The 14861-nt window shown below is 45.9% G+C and overlaps 1 protein-coding gene across 4 annotated transcripts in view; it reads right to left on the bottom strand.

Moving 5' to 3' along the window:
* Positions 1 to 14861, bottom strand: part of SEL1L3 (SEL1L family member 3) — a 101284-nt gene that overhangs the window by 19064 nt on the left and 67359 nt on the right. For all 4 annotated transcript variants that reach the window (XM_087864248.1, XM_087864246.1, XM_087864247.1 and 1 more), the window contains 4 exons: positions 12396 to 12458; positions 9853 to 10029; positions 7609 to 7736; positions 5202 to 5285 (listed from right to left, as the gene is read on the bottom strand). In XM_087864248.1, the coding sequence (XP_087720374.1) occupies positions 5202 to 5285; positions 7609 to 7736; positions 9853 to 10029; positions 12396 to 12458 (452 nt within the window). The remainder of the gene's footprint in view (positions 1 to 5201; positions 5286 to 7608; positions 7737 to 9852; positions 10030 to 12395; positions 12459 to 14861) is intronic.

The raw sequence follows: 14861 nt of genomic DNA, 5'->3' as shown, positions 1-14861 counted from the left end.
TAGAACTCTCAAGGCCAGATTTTCTCAGCTTCTTAAGACTTCTGAGAAGTGACACTTCTGCAGAAATCCTACCCATATTTAGCCTCCCAGTGCTTTGTTCTTATTTAATCGTGTTTCAACACAGAGTGCCCAGAAGTATTAATCACAGATATTTCTATATTTATACTCGTGGAACAAACATGTATGCAGCACTTAACTGTGGGCAGGAAGCCCAAAGACAAGCCACAAAGCTATACTGTCCTTTCCCCGAATTTCCTCAAGGCTCAGGAAGCTTACCAGAGCTGTAAGCTTCATTTCCCAATGCGCTCAAGTGAAGTTGTCCCCTGGACAGTCATTCTAACAGGGATGAGGGTGGCAGGGGACGTGGAGAGGAGGGGATTTGTGGTAAAGAACGCATTCAGGGGCATATTTGCTATCCTCCCATTTCCGACTCAGCACATACACTTAAGAGAATTTTATGATGATACATCTTAATAATCAATCCTTTGACTGCTTACTGTGAATTGTGAATTTGAGTACCTCTGAGAAGCTTCCCAAACAATTATATGATTTTCTTTGTGCTCTTCTCTGCCAATGCCCGAAGCAGCTCAAAATGAAAGGATTAAAAAAAAATCTGGGGATCTCCATGGAACTCGGGACCCCTGGTCTCTTGCAGAAAGGTGGATCTCTTTGAACTGGAACTTGGCACGCCTACTTGCCTTGCCTCAAGCCCCATAATCTGGCTAGTCTCCTGGGTTCAATACTTGGGGCATATTTAAGACAAAGGACAATAAAACACATAGCTCACAGATCAAACACACAGAGGGGGAAGGCAGAGAGAAATGAAACATGACAGCCAGCCTCTCCTTCGCTGACTTCTTCTGGTGTCCGAGGACAGCCTGAGGCATGACAACATTATCTCCCGTATTGTGCCTACACAGCAAAAAGCCCTTTTCCCCATCATGCTCCTCTCTTAAACTATCCCGTATAAATCTTGGAACAACACAGAAAAACACAAGCTCATCAAACTGACACATGTAATTTGAAAATAACGTCCAGAATAAATTCACTCACAGAAAATGAAAAAGGGGGATGGACTTGCGACACTGATGGGTGATTTAGTTCTATTAAAGCAAAATAGATGGTACCAAAAAAGCCACGTTGTGGTGTGGGGAGGCCAACATTCCCATAGTTGCTGTTTAACCCCAGGGCGGGTTTCAGGACTTGGTGAGCGGGAGGAAATAGAAGCACTTTGCCTCAAATATATTTTGATGAAGATTTTCCCATTATAATGGATACTAGATGTCTCTTCCTGTTGATAGAAAAAGAGGCTTCGGATCCAGATGGAAACTTAATAATACTTCACATCAGCACCAAGATTGGCAAGGATGTGGAGAAACAAAAATGTATACAAGGTTGACAGGCGAGTAAGTTGGTAAAATCTTTTGGGAAAACAGTTGGCGTTATCTTATAAAGGTGAATGCTATCTTATAAAGTGCCTGCTCTGTGACCCCACTCCTAAGTTTATATTCTAGAGAAACTTCCTATGAATGCCACGGTATGCATAAAAAATGTTCGTGGTCACATTGTTCTGAAAAACAACCACAAAAAAGGGCTCAGATGTGTGTTAAAATAAAACTTGGTAAGTGAAGTGAGGTGTACGACAGCAATACAAATGAATGACTCGCAGATACATGCATCGGGGATATGAATCTCAGAAACATAATGTTGTGTTAAAAAAAAAAAAAAGGCAGGGGTGCCTGGGTGGCTCAGTCGGTGAAGCACCTGCCTTCGGCTCAGGTCATGATCCCAGGGTCCCGGGATCGAGCCCCACGTCGGGCTCCTTGCTCAGTGGGGAGCCCGCTTCTCCCTCTTCCTCTGCCTGCCACTCCCCCTGCTTATACTCTCTCTCTCTCTGTATTAAGTAAATAAATAAAATCTTCAAAAAAAAAAAAAGCAGTTGAACTATATATAATATGGTTCCAGTAATATAAAGCTCAGACACAAGCCAAATAAATCTACTGCTTAAGAATCTATAACAAGACTATAAAGAAAGCAAGGGGAGATCAACAGCGGGCTCAGGGTGATGGTTACTTCCGGGGACTGTGGGTGGGGGTGGGTTTAATCTGGGAGGGAAATGCAGGGGGCTTCAACTGTTCATTTTCTTACCTAGGGTTACACATGTCCATTTTATCATTACGCTTGAGAACCTATATATAGCACATATCACTTCATACGTATCAACTATTGTATGACAGAAGAAGGGAGAAACAACTCAACTGGCTTATGCCACATCGCCAGGTCAACGCTCAGCTCCTTTCACCTGGATTCTGACCCAGCACGCCCCTTCAGACTCCCCTTCTCTTTACCATCAAACACAGTTGTCTGGTTAGACATCTCAGAACCCAGCTCTGTCACGTCACTACCCTCTCCCCAAACTATCAATAGCTCCCCACTGCCTCATAAGTAAAAAGTGTATGACCTGCCATTCAAAGTTCCATAGAGCAGCACCTCTTTAGTCTTGTTATCTGTCACTCCCTTTTACAAATCTTACCTGAAGGCAAATTCGTGGCTTAAAATTTCCTAGACTCATCCAGAATTTTCCTATCTCTTTGCTTTTATTCCTGCTATTCCCTTCACCAGAAATGCTGTTCCCTGCACAGCCAAGTGGAAATCCCACCCACCCCTCAGGGTCATATCATCTGCTGACCTCATCATGAATGCCGACCTAAGTCCCACAAACCAGACAGCATCTTTTCCTTCTCCGAATCCCTCAGGCTCTTTATATACTGCTCATGAGCCTGGAGTTGTGGTTGTTCGATTTGCCTTAGATCATGCATGCATTTGTTTTTGAGCACTTCCCAGCTACCACTAGGTGCTGGGCGCTGGGGTACAAATCACAGGGCCATCAACGAGGGCAATCATGATCTTAAAAGGAGTAAGGAGTTAGGGAGGACTTCTGGGCAGAGGAAACAGCAAGTCCAAAGATCCAGAGGTCAGACAGAACGCGGGCCACGTGAGAAACTGCAGATAACTTCTCATAAGGAAGAAATGAGGCGGAGTGTCTGGGTGGCTCAGGCGGTTAAGCAGTTAAGGGTCTGCCTATGGCTTGGGTCATGATCCCAGGATCCTGGGATCAAGCCCCACGATGGGCTCTCTGCTCAGTGGGGACTCTACTTCTTCCTCTGCCTGCTGCTCCCCCTGCTTGTGTGCTCTCTCTCTCTCAAATCAATAAAATCTTAAAAAAAAAAAAAAAAAGAAAGAAAGAAAAAAAGAAAGAAAGAAAGGAGGCAGCAAACTTGCCCGAGCCCTGCCCGTGGCATCCCCTGCAGCTTATGGCAAATCAGCCTGCATTGAAGTATACTCAGGAAAGTCGGCTGACCTGGACCCGAATTCACGAACAGTGTACAACACACTTAATTTCCCCCTTCCCGCTCCAAAAAAAAAAAAAAAAAAAAAAACCAATCTCCTGTTGTGGCTGAATATTGTAAGAAGGACAGTAGGTCACAAAAATCTTAATTCATCTCGAGCTTCATATCGAATTTTAAAATGTGCTACCTGACATCCTTTGTGATGATAAATTCAAAAGCAGGCAAGAAATGTAAGCTATTTTTTTTTAAGATTTTATTTATTTATTTGACAGAGATAGCCAGCTAGAGAGGGAACACAAGCAGGGGGAGTGGGAGAGGAAGAAGCAGGCTTCCCGTGGAGGAGCCTGACGCAGGGCTCGATCCCAGGACTCCGGGATCACGCCCTGAGCCGAAGGCAGACGCTTAACGACTGCGCCACGCAGGCGCCCCAAGAAATGTAAGGTATTAATAGACACTCTCTTTATGGGAAAAATAGTGTCAAGTATCTTGGGGTGTGTGTGTGTGTGTGTGTGTGTGTGTCAGTGTGGGGGTGTTTACAGATGTGCTCTCTCTTTGGGAAAACCCATATACGTACTTCGGTATTTGAATGCTCTTTTTCCCCTAAGAAGCTTGTGGGGAGCAAAGGGTGGGAAGCTTGGAGGATGAGAAGTAGAGAATAAATTAAATTCAAATTTGGGAGTTTTATAAACTGAAGCTCACTTGGGTGAAAAGATAAAACACCAGATAAATTATAAGGTGTAGCAAGTGGAAAATAATAATTTCATTAAAATTTTTTCCCAATTGTGCTAAGTGAGGCGACAGATAATAAACTTTCACAGGATAATAATAACAAACATTCCTTTTGGTGCTGTTTTCACTGGGTTCACTTCCCTGCCTTAAGATTTTCATTCACTGACATGCTATCCGCTGATTATGTGGGCACCCATGAACCCAAGGAGAAAACAGTATTCTTTTGGACTTACATTTTAATTTTTAATTAAGGTTCAGATCAGAGAATGATCTACGATAGGTCTGGTCTAATGTCTTTGAGGCAGTGGACCAATGGGATATGTGCTGATTTGCATACCCTTTTTAGTTATTACTGAAATACCCAGATCATTTGGGCAATAAACCAGTCAAGAAAATATGGCCCACTGGAAAAGTAAGACAGAGTGGAAGGACTGGCAGAAGAAAAAAAAAAAGATGGAATCGGGTGGAGTTTGCAGTTTGGAAAGGTGTGCCCTTGTTTGTAAAATCAAGGCACAGCAAACGCGGAGCATTTGCAAGTTCTCAGTGCAGCGCCTCATCCCATAGGGTACAAGACGAGATTTGTTAACTCCATTAGAAGAAAGATAAAATGGGGAATCTGTTTGGCTGTGACGTTGGAGGTCTGGTGAGTGAGTTCCAGTAATCCCAGGCTCTTGGCCAAGGAAGATGTAGTTACACATCAGTGGAAGGATGTAGCCTGAGCCTTAAACACACTGCTCTCTCTGCTTCCCATGAACTTTCTGTGCTCTGCCAGGGAGAGGTAGAGGTTTCAGCTACGATCCCCTGTGCTGTGTCACTCTAAAACCAAGAGGAACAAGCTTGAAGGGAAGAGAAGTCAACACATTCATGTGTCTCTCAGCTTGATGAATGTGGACGCTTCCCCTAGAGAGCTAATTTTTGTGTATAATTAAACATGGAAATGCTATGTTTTCCAATCAACAGCCAATCAGTCTGTGATACTCTGAATATCATTACTGGTAGGCTGTGATTTCCCTGCAAATTGCTTTTTTGGTTGTATTTTAAGACTCCATCTCATAAGACTACACTGACAAATTGAAAGGCGAGGGCTAAATAAGTTCATTCTAACGTGGGTCCCCACCTTACCATGAGCCCTCCAGGTAGGCATTGAGGCCTTTGCGAATGACGTGGCCCAAGTAGCCATTTTTCTCAGCTACGTGCTTTGCCCATCTGAAAAGAAAAGGAATGAGAAAATATCCAAACTGCGGCAAATTAAATAATTGCTCTTTTCTTCACATGATCTCAATAAATCCCACTTGGGGATTATTTTGCTTGTTAGAATTTTTACACAGCAACAAACCAGAACTGAATCTTAAGAAGGTAAAGAAAGATGCATTTTGAGAACTTTGCATTCAGTGCCTTTTCTTATGAATGCTTAGGGGTTACCAAGTATGGAAACAAAGGCATGAAAGTTACCTAATGAAAAATACCCACCGATATGAAAAACGATAATCTTCACCAAGAGTTCTAGTACTCTCCCCATTAAACCATGTTTACTGATTTATTATAAGGTTCCCCCGCCCTTTTTTTTCTGTTCTTTAATTTATCCTGGAGAATTTTTACTGATAATGAACTGGTCTGTTGTAATCTTTAGATTTACAACCACTAGAAGAATTTTACAAGGACACATAACTGGCAAGCTAATGGAAGGGGGAAATAAAATTAAAAAAAAATACTTGATTAATATAAAGGAAAGGTAAGAAAAGGGAAAACAAGCACAAAGAACAGATGGGACAAATCAGGAAACATTAGTAAAATAGCAGAGTTAAAACAAAATATACCTGTAAGTTGCATTAAATGTAAATGGTCTAAAAATATCAATTAAAAACTAAACTTGTCAGACTAAATAGAAAGTACACAAAAACCCAATTATATGTTGCTTAGAAGAGACACACATTAAAATGAAAAGAAGAAAAGATTAAAAAAGTAAAGGCTGGAAAAAGATATAACTCTAACAAACAAAAAAAGCAGGTGTAGCAAAATTGACCGTATGCTGGTTACAAAGTAAGCCTCAACGAATTCCAAAGGACTGAAATCCTTCAGAATGCATTCTGATTACAGTGGAATTAAGCTAGAAATCAATAACAAAAGAAAAATTTATGAAACATATACATGTTCACACCAAACATCCTAACTAATAATGATAAAAAGCTTCAAGTCTGTCTTGGTCAAATTTTATCACTGAGTTCAAGTCCGGTTGGATTTGCTCTCAAATGTCTTATGAAACAAAACCTTTTGAAAAGCCAGACTACTGGTATGAGGGTGGTCTAAAGCAGAGGTCTGCAAAGTTCTGGGGTTTTTTTCTGTAAAAGGCAAGAGAGTAAATACTTTAAGCCTCGTGGGTCACACATAGTCTCTACTTGTATTCATCTTAGTGTGTGTGCTTGTCTTACAACCATTTAAAAACGTAAAAAGCCTTCTTGGCTCTTGGGGCCACACAAAACAGAGGGTGGGCCACATGTTATTTACGGACCTTAGTTTGCCAACCTCTGTGCAACATTTTCAGATATGCATGACCTCAAAAACACATCCCCTGTTCACCACTCTTTAGGAAGCTACTGTAGTGTGCGCTCTAGGAAAGCATAGGAGTAAACCAAGAAAGAGGAAGAAATAGGGTCCAGCAAGGAGAACCCAAAAAGACAGAGATGAAGGGAAAGGAAACCCCCAAGTGATGACAAAGTTAATTTCAGGAGGGCAGCTCTGTCCTGAGCAAAGACTCCAGGAGAGATGTCACCGAGATTGTTAATCGTATAGCTGGTGGGTCTGGACATACTGAGGAGAGATTTAGACAACTGTGGGAGAATTTGAAGATTTAAGCACATGAAAAAATAATAAGTATGCAGAAAGCTAAGCAACTAAAGAACTATGAAGTGTAATTATTACTCCACAGAACACAAAAAACTGTGTAAGAAAGAAAAAGTAGTCATAGCCTATTACACGGCTCAGCTGTGCCTAGCACTCACATGGTCCTAGTAATGGACACCCTGATACTCATCCAGCCAAAATAATGATATTGGGAAATATTGGGAAAATGGGACAAGGCGGGAAATGTGGATGTGTGGGATAGCGGGTGGTGGCAGAATGAGAGGGAACCGTATCTTCGTCTTTCACAGTGGGACATCATTAGACAAAGCCTGTAATGGAAATTACAAGAAATAGTAGTATGAGCATGTGACTGAAAGAGAGAGGCAAATAGTAAAGAAATAATGAAAAGACTGAAAATGACCTATTCTTGAGAGCAGGAAGAAGTCTGGGTGGGGTAGGCGATTTTCTGTTTTTTTTCCATGTCAAATTATTATTTTTTTGTTTCAATTAAAATTTACTTATTTTCGCCTTGTCGAATTATGTGGCTCTTGAAACTCTGTGCATGTATAACTTAAAAATAAAGGTTACATTCAAAATTGCAAAAACAAAGAACGAGAACTCCATTTTCAGGCACCGCGAATAAAGTACGTGGCTTTCCCTTTGTACACACTAGCTGACAGATTCTTACACAACAGCCTTCTCCGGGTCTCTAGGGAACGTCTCCAGGTTTCCTGTGATATAGTAGAGAGAACACCACAAGGTTCCTTCGATGTGTCCTCCCTGCGCAGCCTTATGGAAATATTCACCGGCTAACGTCTGCAGAGAGATAAACAGAGTCAGCTCAGGGGTGAGGAGTCCTCCCGGCCCGGCTGGTTTCACCGGAGCCAACACGGTGAGACATGCAACCCCTAATATTTTCACCAGCTTATCACTTCTGGTATCTTTAGGAAAACCAAGCCAAGCTTCAGGAAGACAGCCAATCACAGAAGCCAGCCTCTGGATGTGATAACCTTAACAGTAAGCTATTCTGGTAAGTTTCCCCGATAAATAAATAAGACAACACAGAGCTACGAATCCCATAACCTCTGTAAGCGAAACAGAAGAATGTATCAGAAGTCACACTGGGTGAAAATTCAGGTATTGGCTTTCCTAACCTTGCTTAATACCTTTCTTCAAACTCATGCGCCAAAACTGCATTTCCTGTAGGAAGGTGAGAATTAGAACATGACAATAAAAAATCCACACCGGCATCCACGTGGGTGGGTGACCAGACATTAGCCATGCATAAAAATATGCAGGCTCTGATGCAGTCAGAGAGAGGAAGAGGGGAAAAATAAGACAAACATTTGGAAGGGTGACTGTTCTGCGGATTCCTATTATCTTTCGGAGGCAGTTAGCTGCCCTTCTGAAGCCAGGGCTTTGGAGTCAGACGGGCTGGGGTCTAAATCCCAGCTCTGCTTCTTCCCAGCTGTGTGACCTTGGACATGGTAGTTCATCTCTCCAACTGCGAGATTTCTTCAACTGAAAAATGTGGCTTCTGACAGTGCCTAGCACGAACGGCTGTGTCAAGGATTCAATGAGGTGTATTCTCAAGGCTGAGCACGGTGCTTCACAAAAATTATCTCCCAGTTCCCTACCCCCAGAAACCCGCCACTGCCTCAGTCTGGCCCAACCCTCCAATTGCGCCCTTCCACTCTCCTACCTTGAGAAATGCCAAACACTTTGGAGTCACCCTGTCTCCTCTCCCCTGTCACACCTTACATCCAATCCATTAGCAAGCCCTGTCACCTTGACCTTCAAAGTACATGCATAATCCCGCCACATTTCTGGCCCCCTCCTGGGGTGGCCCATCCTTTCTCACTTGGGTTCAATACATTAACCCCCTGCTCCCCTCTTGTCTTCTTCATCCTAGTCTCTGCTAGGATCCAGGGCGAGGCTTTTAAAACACAGCACATCACTGCCTTGTCCAAAGCTGCCCAGTGGTTTCCCATCTTCCTCAGAGCCACTGAGACCTCATAATGACCCGCCAGCCCGACCTTCTCTCCCATCTACGCCCCTCCCCCACTTCTGCTCCCACCGCTCCACCTTCCCTGTTGTTCCCGGGGCATGCCAAGCCTGCTTTCCTCTAGGGCTTCTGCCCCGGCTGTTCCTTCTTTCTGGAATATTCTTCTCCCAGATATATGTAGGGCTCCTGCATTCCCAGTGCCTGGAAGAGTGCCTGGAAGAGTGCCTGGCATAGGGTGGGCATTCAGTGAAATTCGTGGGCTATAATGGTGCAGAAATTATAATTACCATCATCGATAGTATTATTAATAATGAGGGGCTTCCATTTTGTGCAGGGATCCTGGTCCTGCCTCCAGAAGCATATGACTCTGAGTAAGTTACATAAACTCTGAGAGCCTTGATTGTTCATTCTATAAAATGGATATAATCATAGCAGCTATTCCAGAAGATAGAATGACATGGGATGCATGTCAAGTATTTCTGAGTGTCTGTCACAGAGGAAGTGCTTAGCAAACACTGAAGATTGTCACTGCTGTTTTCACTATTATTAAATCTGGTCTCGTATCAGGCAACCCATCTGGACCCAGCTCTCTTTGTACTGCCTCTCGCTCATTCTCATTTCATATCATCTTCCCCTTCCTCCCTAGTTCAGGCCTCCCTCCTCCATGAAGCCTTCCTGACTGCTTTGGGTCTTCACAGTTTCCCCTGTCGAGCACTGTTTGGGTCATAGCAATTGGCAGACACTTGACACTTGGCTAGATGCCATCCTTCACCGTTTGCTATCTTATCTTCCTAACTGGATCCTTGAGTTGCCTGAGGACAGGGTCTGTGTCTTGGGTGGCGTCTGCACCACCCACGGAGCCTCACGCAGGCCCGGCACATGGCAGACGAGCCAGTGACCAGCTGCACAGCTCGTCTCAAGACTTACTTGATTCCTTTCAGGGATTCCCGGGAAAATGCCATCCAAATACAGGACTCCGAGATTGTACGATGCATCCGGATTCCCCATTTCTTCTGCTTTTAACCAATACTTTGCTGCTTTGGCATAATTTTTCTTGAATTTGTGGTAATACCATCCCAAGCCATTGACTGCCTGATGCAATCCCTGGATTTTAGAACAACAACAACACAAAAATTACTTTTTCTTTTTTTTTTTAATGAAACCTAAAGAGAATCGATTGTTGGGAAAGCACTCTGCCAGGGTCTGAGCAAAACCTTTCCCGTCTCTTTCTGGGGGCAGATGGCATTAAAGAGAAGCTAAGTGTTAGAAAGCACGAACCTGTCTCAGAGCCCTCCCCTGGGTGGATTCCATCCGGCTGCTGCTGGGATCCCTGCCTTCCAGCTCCGCAGCGATGCCGCCCCCAAATCATCGCTCAGCTCCCGAGGGCTCTTCCGCGATGCCCTTGTCTACAAAGGCCTCTTACTGCCTCGCAGTATCCACAGTGACCTTGCAACTCAGGAGCGCTCCCCTGCGAGAAGACGCCGGACATCCCCCTGGCTGGGCCAGTTTCTAGGTGACCCGCCTGCCCATCTGTTGATTTCTCTGCCGTGAACACCAACAAATCCTCTGAGGGAAGCAGCTGCAAAAGCCTACTTGCAAAGCACAGGTGCTCTGAGGCTACTGAGAGCCCCAGTCCTGGAAAGCCACCCTTAGCCACCCTTTGAATGCTGGTGCTACACAAAACGGAATGCAAATCCTGCACCTTGAGGATGGAGAGTAGGGCTCAGATCTGCAAGCCCCGAGGTAGCTGACTCCCAAGCCAGTCGACATCGGGAAGGGCGTCGGTGCTGTGGATTTAGTCGTAGGGGCCTTCCTCCTGAGCCGCACGCTGCACCAGGGGCAAGGCGGTCTCCTGGCCAGTCTGGCAGCATGACTTTCCATCACGTACCAGACCAGGCCACACTATAGAGTGGCAAGAACCAGCTTTGGAACAAGCCTATGGAATGTACCCACATTACAGTGACATTTGCTACAAAGCCAGAGGCCATGGGCTTATTCACATGCACCTGTCATCCCTCAAAACATCTGCGGAACTCCGTTAGGAACCGCACTTGGAGCCCCACAGGGCATCCCGTCTCCTCGCTTACAATTCACACTCTGCTCTGGACACGTACAGCTCAATCACCAGATTTGCTCCCATGTGACTTTTCGGTAATTCCAAAAAACAAACGGTGTGGGACCTTCACCACCGTGCCTGACAAAGAGTCGGGGCCTCAAAATGCCTTGCCGAGTGAATGAGGGAGAATCGCGTAACACTTGTCGGGATGTGAGGACGCCAGGCCATAACACGGCATTTCCCCATCCTCCCCTAAGCTCTGCTAAGAATCCCTTCAAAACAAAGCCCATTAGACATCAGCTCACCACTAGGACGGCTAAAGAGACGGAAATTTCACACCCGCCGGGGCAAGCCCATCACTGCCCTATCTCAGGACGCTTTGGACCGAATGCCCTCAACAACCAGCACCATTAAACTGCCTCTACTTCTGCCCTTTAATGTGCGAGGGGGGCAGGAGCTGGTGTGCACTTCAGTGGGCGACCTTCTCTTGGGTCACGTGACCTCTTGACCGCACCAAGATGGAGGGAAAGCCTCTTGGCTGTCTTATTCCATGTCCCAACCTCCTGTTCTACACACAGAAAAAGAGACTCTGAACTTCTCAGGAGAGAATGAGGGGGAAGAAAAATCAGCAGGGGGACTTGAGGAGTCTTTGTTGATAAGGGGCAAATATGAGCAGTCTTGGGGAGGGAGGGTCTTTCAAGGGCCAGAAGGACTTTAAAGGACTCTCAAGGTTGTCGAATTACAGTGGTTTGTACGAATTTATTTGCAAACCTGCATGCATGCACCGGTGAGCGTGCGGGTTTGTGTGGGTGTGCGTGTGGGGTCCGTGTGTGCGTCCCCCTCGCAAGCGATAGTTAACCTCCATTCTGTACTGCTTGAGTGAAACCAGCTGACTTGACAACAACATGGTAGAGTCAACAGTGACAAAAACAAAGCAATGTGTAAACCTGGCAGTCAATTTAATCAACATCCCCATTATTAAAGCGCGGGCAGCACACGGGCGTTGGACACGACAGGGTTAACCTTCAAAGGAATTAGGCTTTTGGTTTTCCTGATTCAATGGCATTTCTACATCCCCATTCAATTCCAAGGAGCCCCGCTCCCCCCCCCCCCCCCCGCCCTGCTTGTTATCAGGGCAGCCCCTGATGATAATTTTAGCCTTCAAACAAAATCTGCCGGAATTCTATTGACTGGAAGGTGAATTCAGCTTTTGAATTCCGCCGTCCCCATTGTGGCGGGTTTCTGTACATGTTGTAGCTCCAAAATGACTAATCACCACTGTGCCGGCGACCCTCCCTCCCCACTCGGCTTTCTATGGGCCGGGCCAGAGGCTGGCCATTTACTCTGCAGACTTGTGAGCGCGTGGGTGTGGATGGTGCAAATGTTTCCCTCTGACAATATGCAAAACTGTTACCTTGGAAGCCGCTTTCTTCATCAGCTCTAAGGCAAGCCGTCTGTTCTTTTTTACTCCTTGACCCTAAACAATGATAAACAGCAATGAATATGAAGAAAAGAAATCCAGAGCGCTCTCGAAAACATTACGTAGGTGTATCCGTGCTCCACATAAAATACTTAAAAAAAGAAAACCCAAGCCTTCTTAATTAAACGCCTCATTGTAAAGATTTCTATACGCAGAGCTGCTCAACCACCATCATCATCATCACTGTAATTTTGCTTGCATGTGTGGGGCAAGACAGCAGACCTCACCTTGCCAGCTTGGCAGCCATACAACCCCCCCCCCCCGCCATCACCATCGAGCGTGTCGCATTCCTGTCAATGCACAGGAACTATTGGGAGAAGCCCTGAAGAACAATTCAGTGAGTCTGGCCATCCTGGGTGCGTCTCTCTGCCGGTGGCCCCGTCTACAAGCCTGAGAGAGCACTTGATCTGCGATGGACAGTCCAAAGTTATTAGGCTGTCCTTTGACGCCTTCCTGGGTCCTCTCGGGAGTCCCCAGGGTGGACCAGCTCAAGAGCCCGCTGTGCAGGAGACAGGACCCCTTGGCATCCGTCGCCTCAGATGTTGACAGAGACTGACAAGGTTCCTCCTGCAAAATCAAGTTCTTCCAGCAGACGTGGTCTGAGCACCGCCACAGATGGAAATGGCTTTGGGGTGCTTGCTACAAGAGAGGAACTTTGTGGGACCACGCTGAGGTGTCTGCAGGACCACGTGGAGAAGTGGCAGGTCTGAGGGTACGGCAGGAGAGGTCCTCAAGGTCTCTCTCACCACAAGACTGACAATGAAGATGGTGGGCAAGGGGAGCTGGGGGAAACCATCACCGCCACCAAACTCACCCAGCGTCTGTATTCACAGCCACACCACATGTGCCGCGTGGAGCCTTCCTGGCCACAGACACAGGGTTGATGGGGTCACATGTGATATAATGTTGGGGGGGCTTTATACCGAATATAGCTTTCAACTCTCCAGAAGGAGCACTATAGTCAGAGAAGACAGTACAAGCAAACATCCCTTTTAATTAAAGGGCGCCCAGGCCTGCGCTGCCATGCCTACTCCTGACCGCAAGCCTGCGGACACGCTGCGAACATTCCCAGCCCAGCCCTTGCCCAGAGTCGCACAGTGACTCGTGGAGGCAGGATCTGAACCCAGGCAGGCAGGTTCCAGAGTCCCAGCTTGGAACTAGCACGCTCTACGGCCTCCCGTGCATTCCCGCTCCGCGTGGAGAACGTATAATAATCCATAACCTCCTTAGAGAAAACGTGCAGGATATGTTTGTCTCTGTATTTTTGGGGACCCCAAACAAAACTGTGAATCCAACTAAAAGTTAAATTATATACACCAAGTTTCTCCTAGCCTTGAAGTTGCCTATTTAATGAAACCGATGAGCCGAAGCAAGTTGAAGATGAAAATATTTTTCGGAGATGCACCATGGCTTCATTCAACAGAGAGGAAGAGGAAAGGAGAAAGGACATACAGGCTACTTGGAATCGGTGGATGGGGCAATGGGACCACCTTTTTGGACTTCTGGAAAAGCATCAGAAAGAGCAGGACGACAGCACGTTAGAACCTGGTTGAACTCAAGGTTTATCTTTTCCAACTTCTTTGCTTTGAAGGAATAAAACGGGACCAGAGAGGATGACTTACCTCACAGTTAGATCTGTGACTAGAATTCAGGTACTCTGACTTCCGGGCGCCAAGCATTTTCCAGAATATTTGTTGTGTAAACCTAAGTGGGATGATTTCTCGGACAAAGACCCTGCACTGGGCACAAATCTGAGTTGTGCTGTTAGTTGTTAAGGGAGAGAAATGTAAAGTCCTGGTACACAGTAAGTGCTCAGTAATGTCCACTGGGTCAGTTCACGGAAAATAGCTGCTACAGTAAAAGTCAAAGCTCTATCCTCATGTGGATGCCAAATGGAAGGGCTTGGACCGTCTCAGACAGGCCGTAGCCAGCAGGGCGCCATCATGCGATGCGCCAAACGCCCACACCGAGCTCCAGAGCACGTGACTGTTCTTCTCATTTGGGAAGCTCATTTTCTGCATGGGGTTACTTCACCTGGAATGCACTTAAAGGGACCTTCTGACCAGAGGTAAAATCTTCCCCTTACTGAAATAATGATAAGGGGCTTCCTTCGTCCCACTGAGGGATTCTTCGTTAGAATTCAGGAGAGCCAAAAATCTTTAAGGTTGGGAAAGCAGACAGCCTGTTACCTCCAGAGTCATTTGTTCATGTATTTGCCTCTCCTTCTAGATGGTGAGCTCCTGGTGAGCAGAAGTCGTGTCTGATTGAGACGGTCATCTTCTCTGCACGTTGACGGTGGCCAGCCCCAACTCTGGCGGACCGGTGCCTCTCTGTGCCTGCCCTCCCCACCACCGCACGAGCCCCTTGAGGTCAGGGACATGGCGCACACATCCATCTGTC

The sequence above is a fragment of the Ursus americanus genome, chromosome 8 (assembly GCF_024610735.1).
Source record: "Ursus americanus isolate L20-20 chromosome 8, mUrsAme1.1.p, whole genome shotgun sequence".
NCBI lineage: Eukaryota > Metazoa > Chordata > Mammalia > Carnivora > Ursidae > Ursus > Ursus americanus.
Note: the sequence above shows the minus strand (reverse complement) of the source record. Positions and strands in the feature narration are given on the sequence as shown.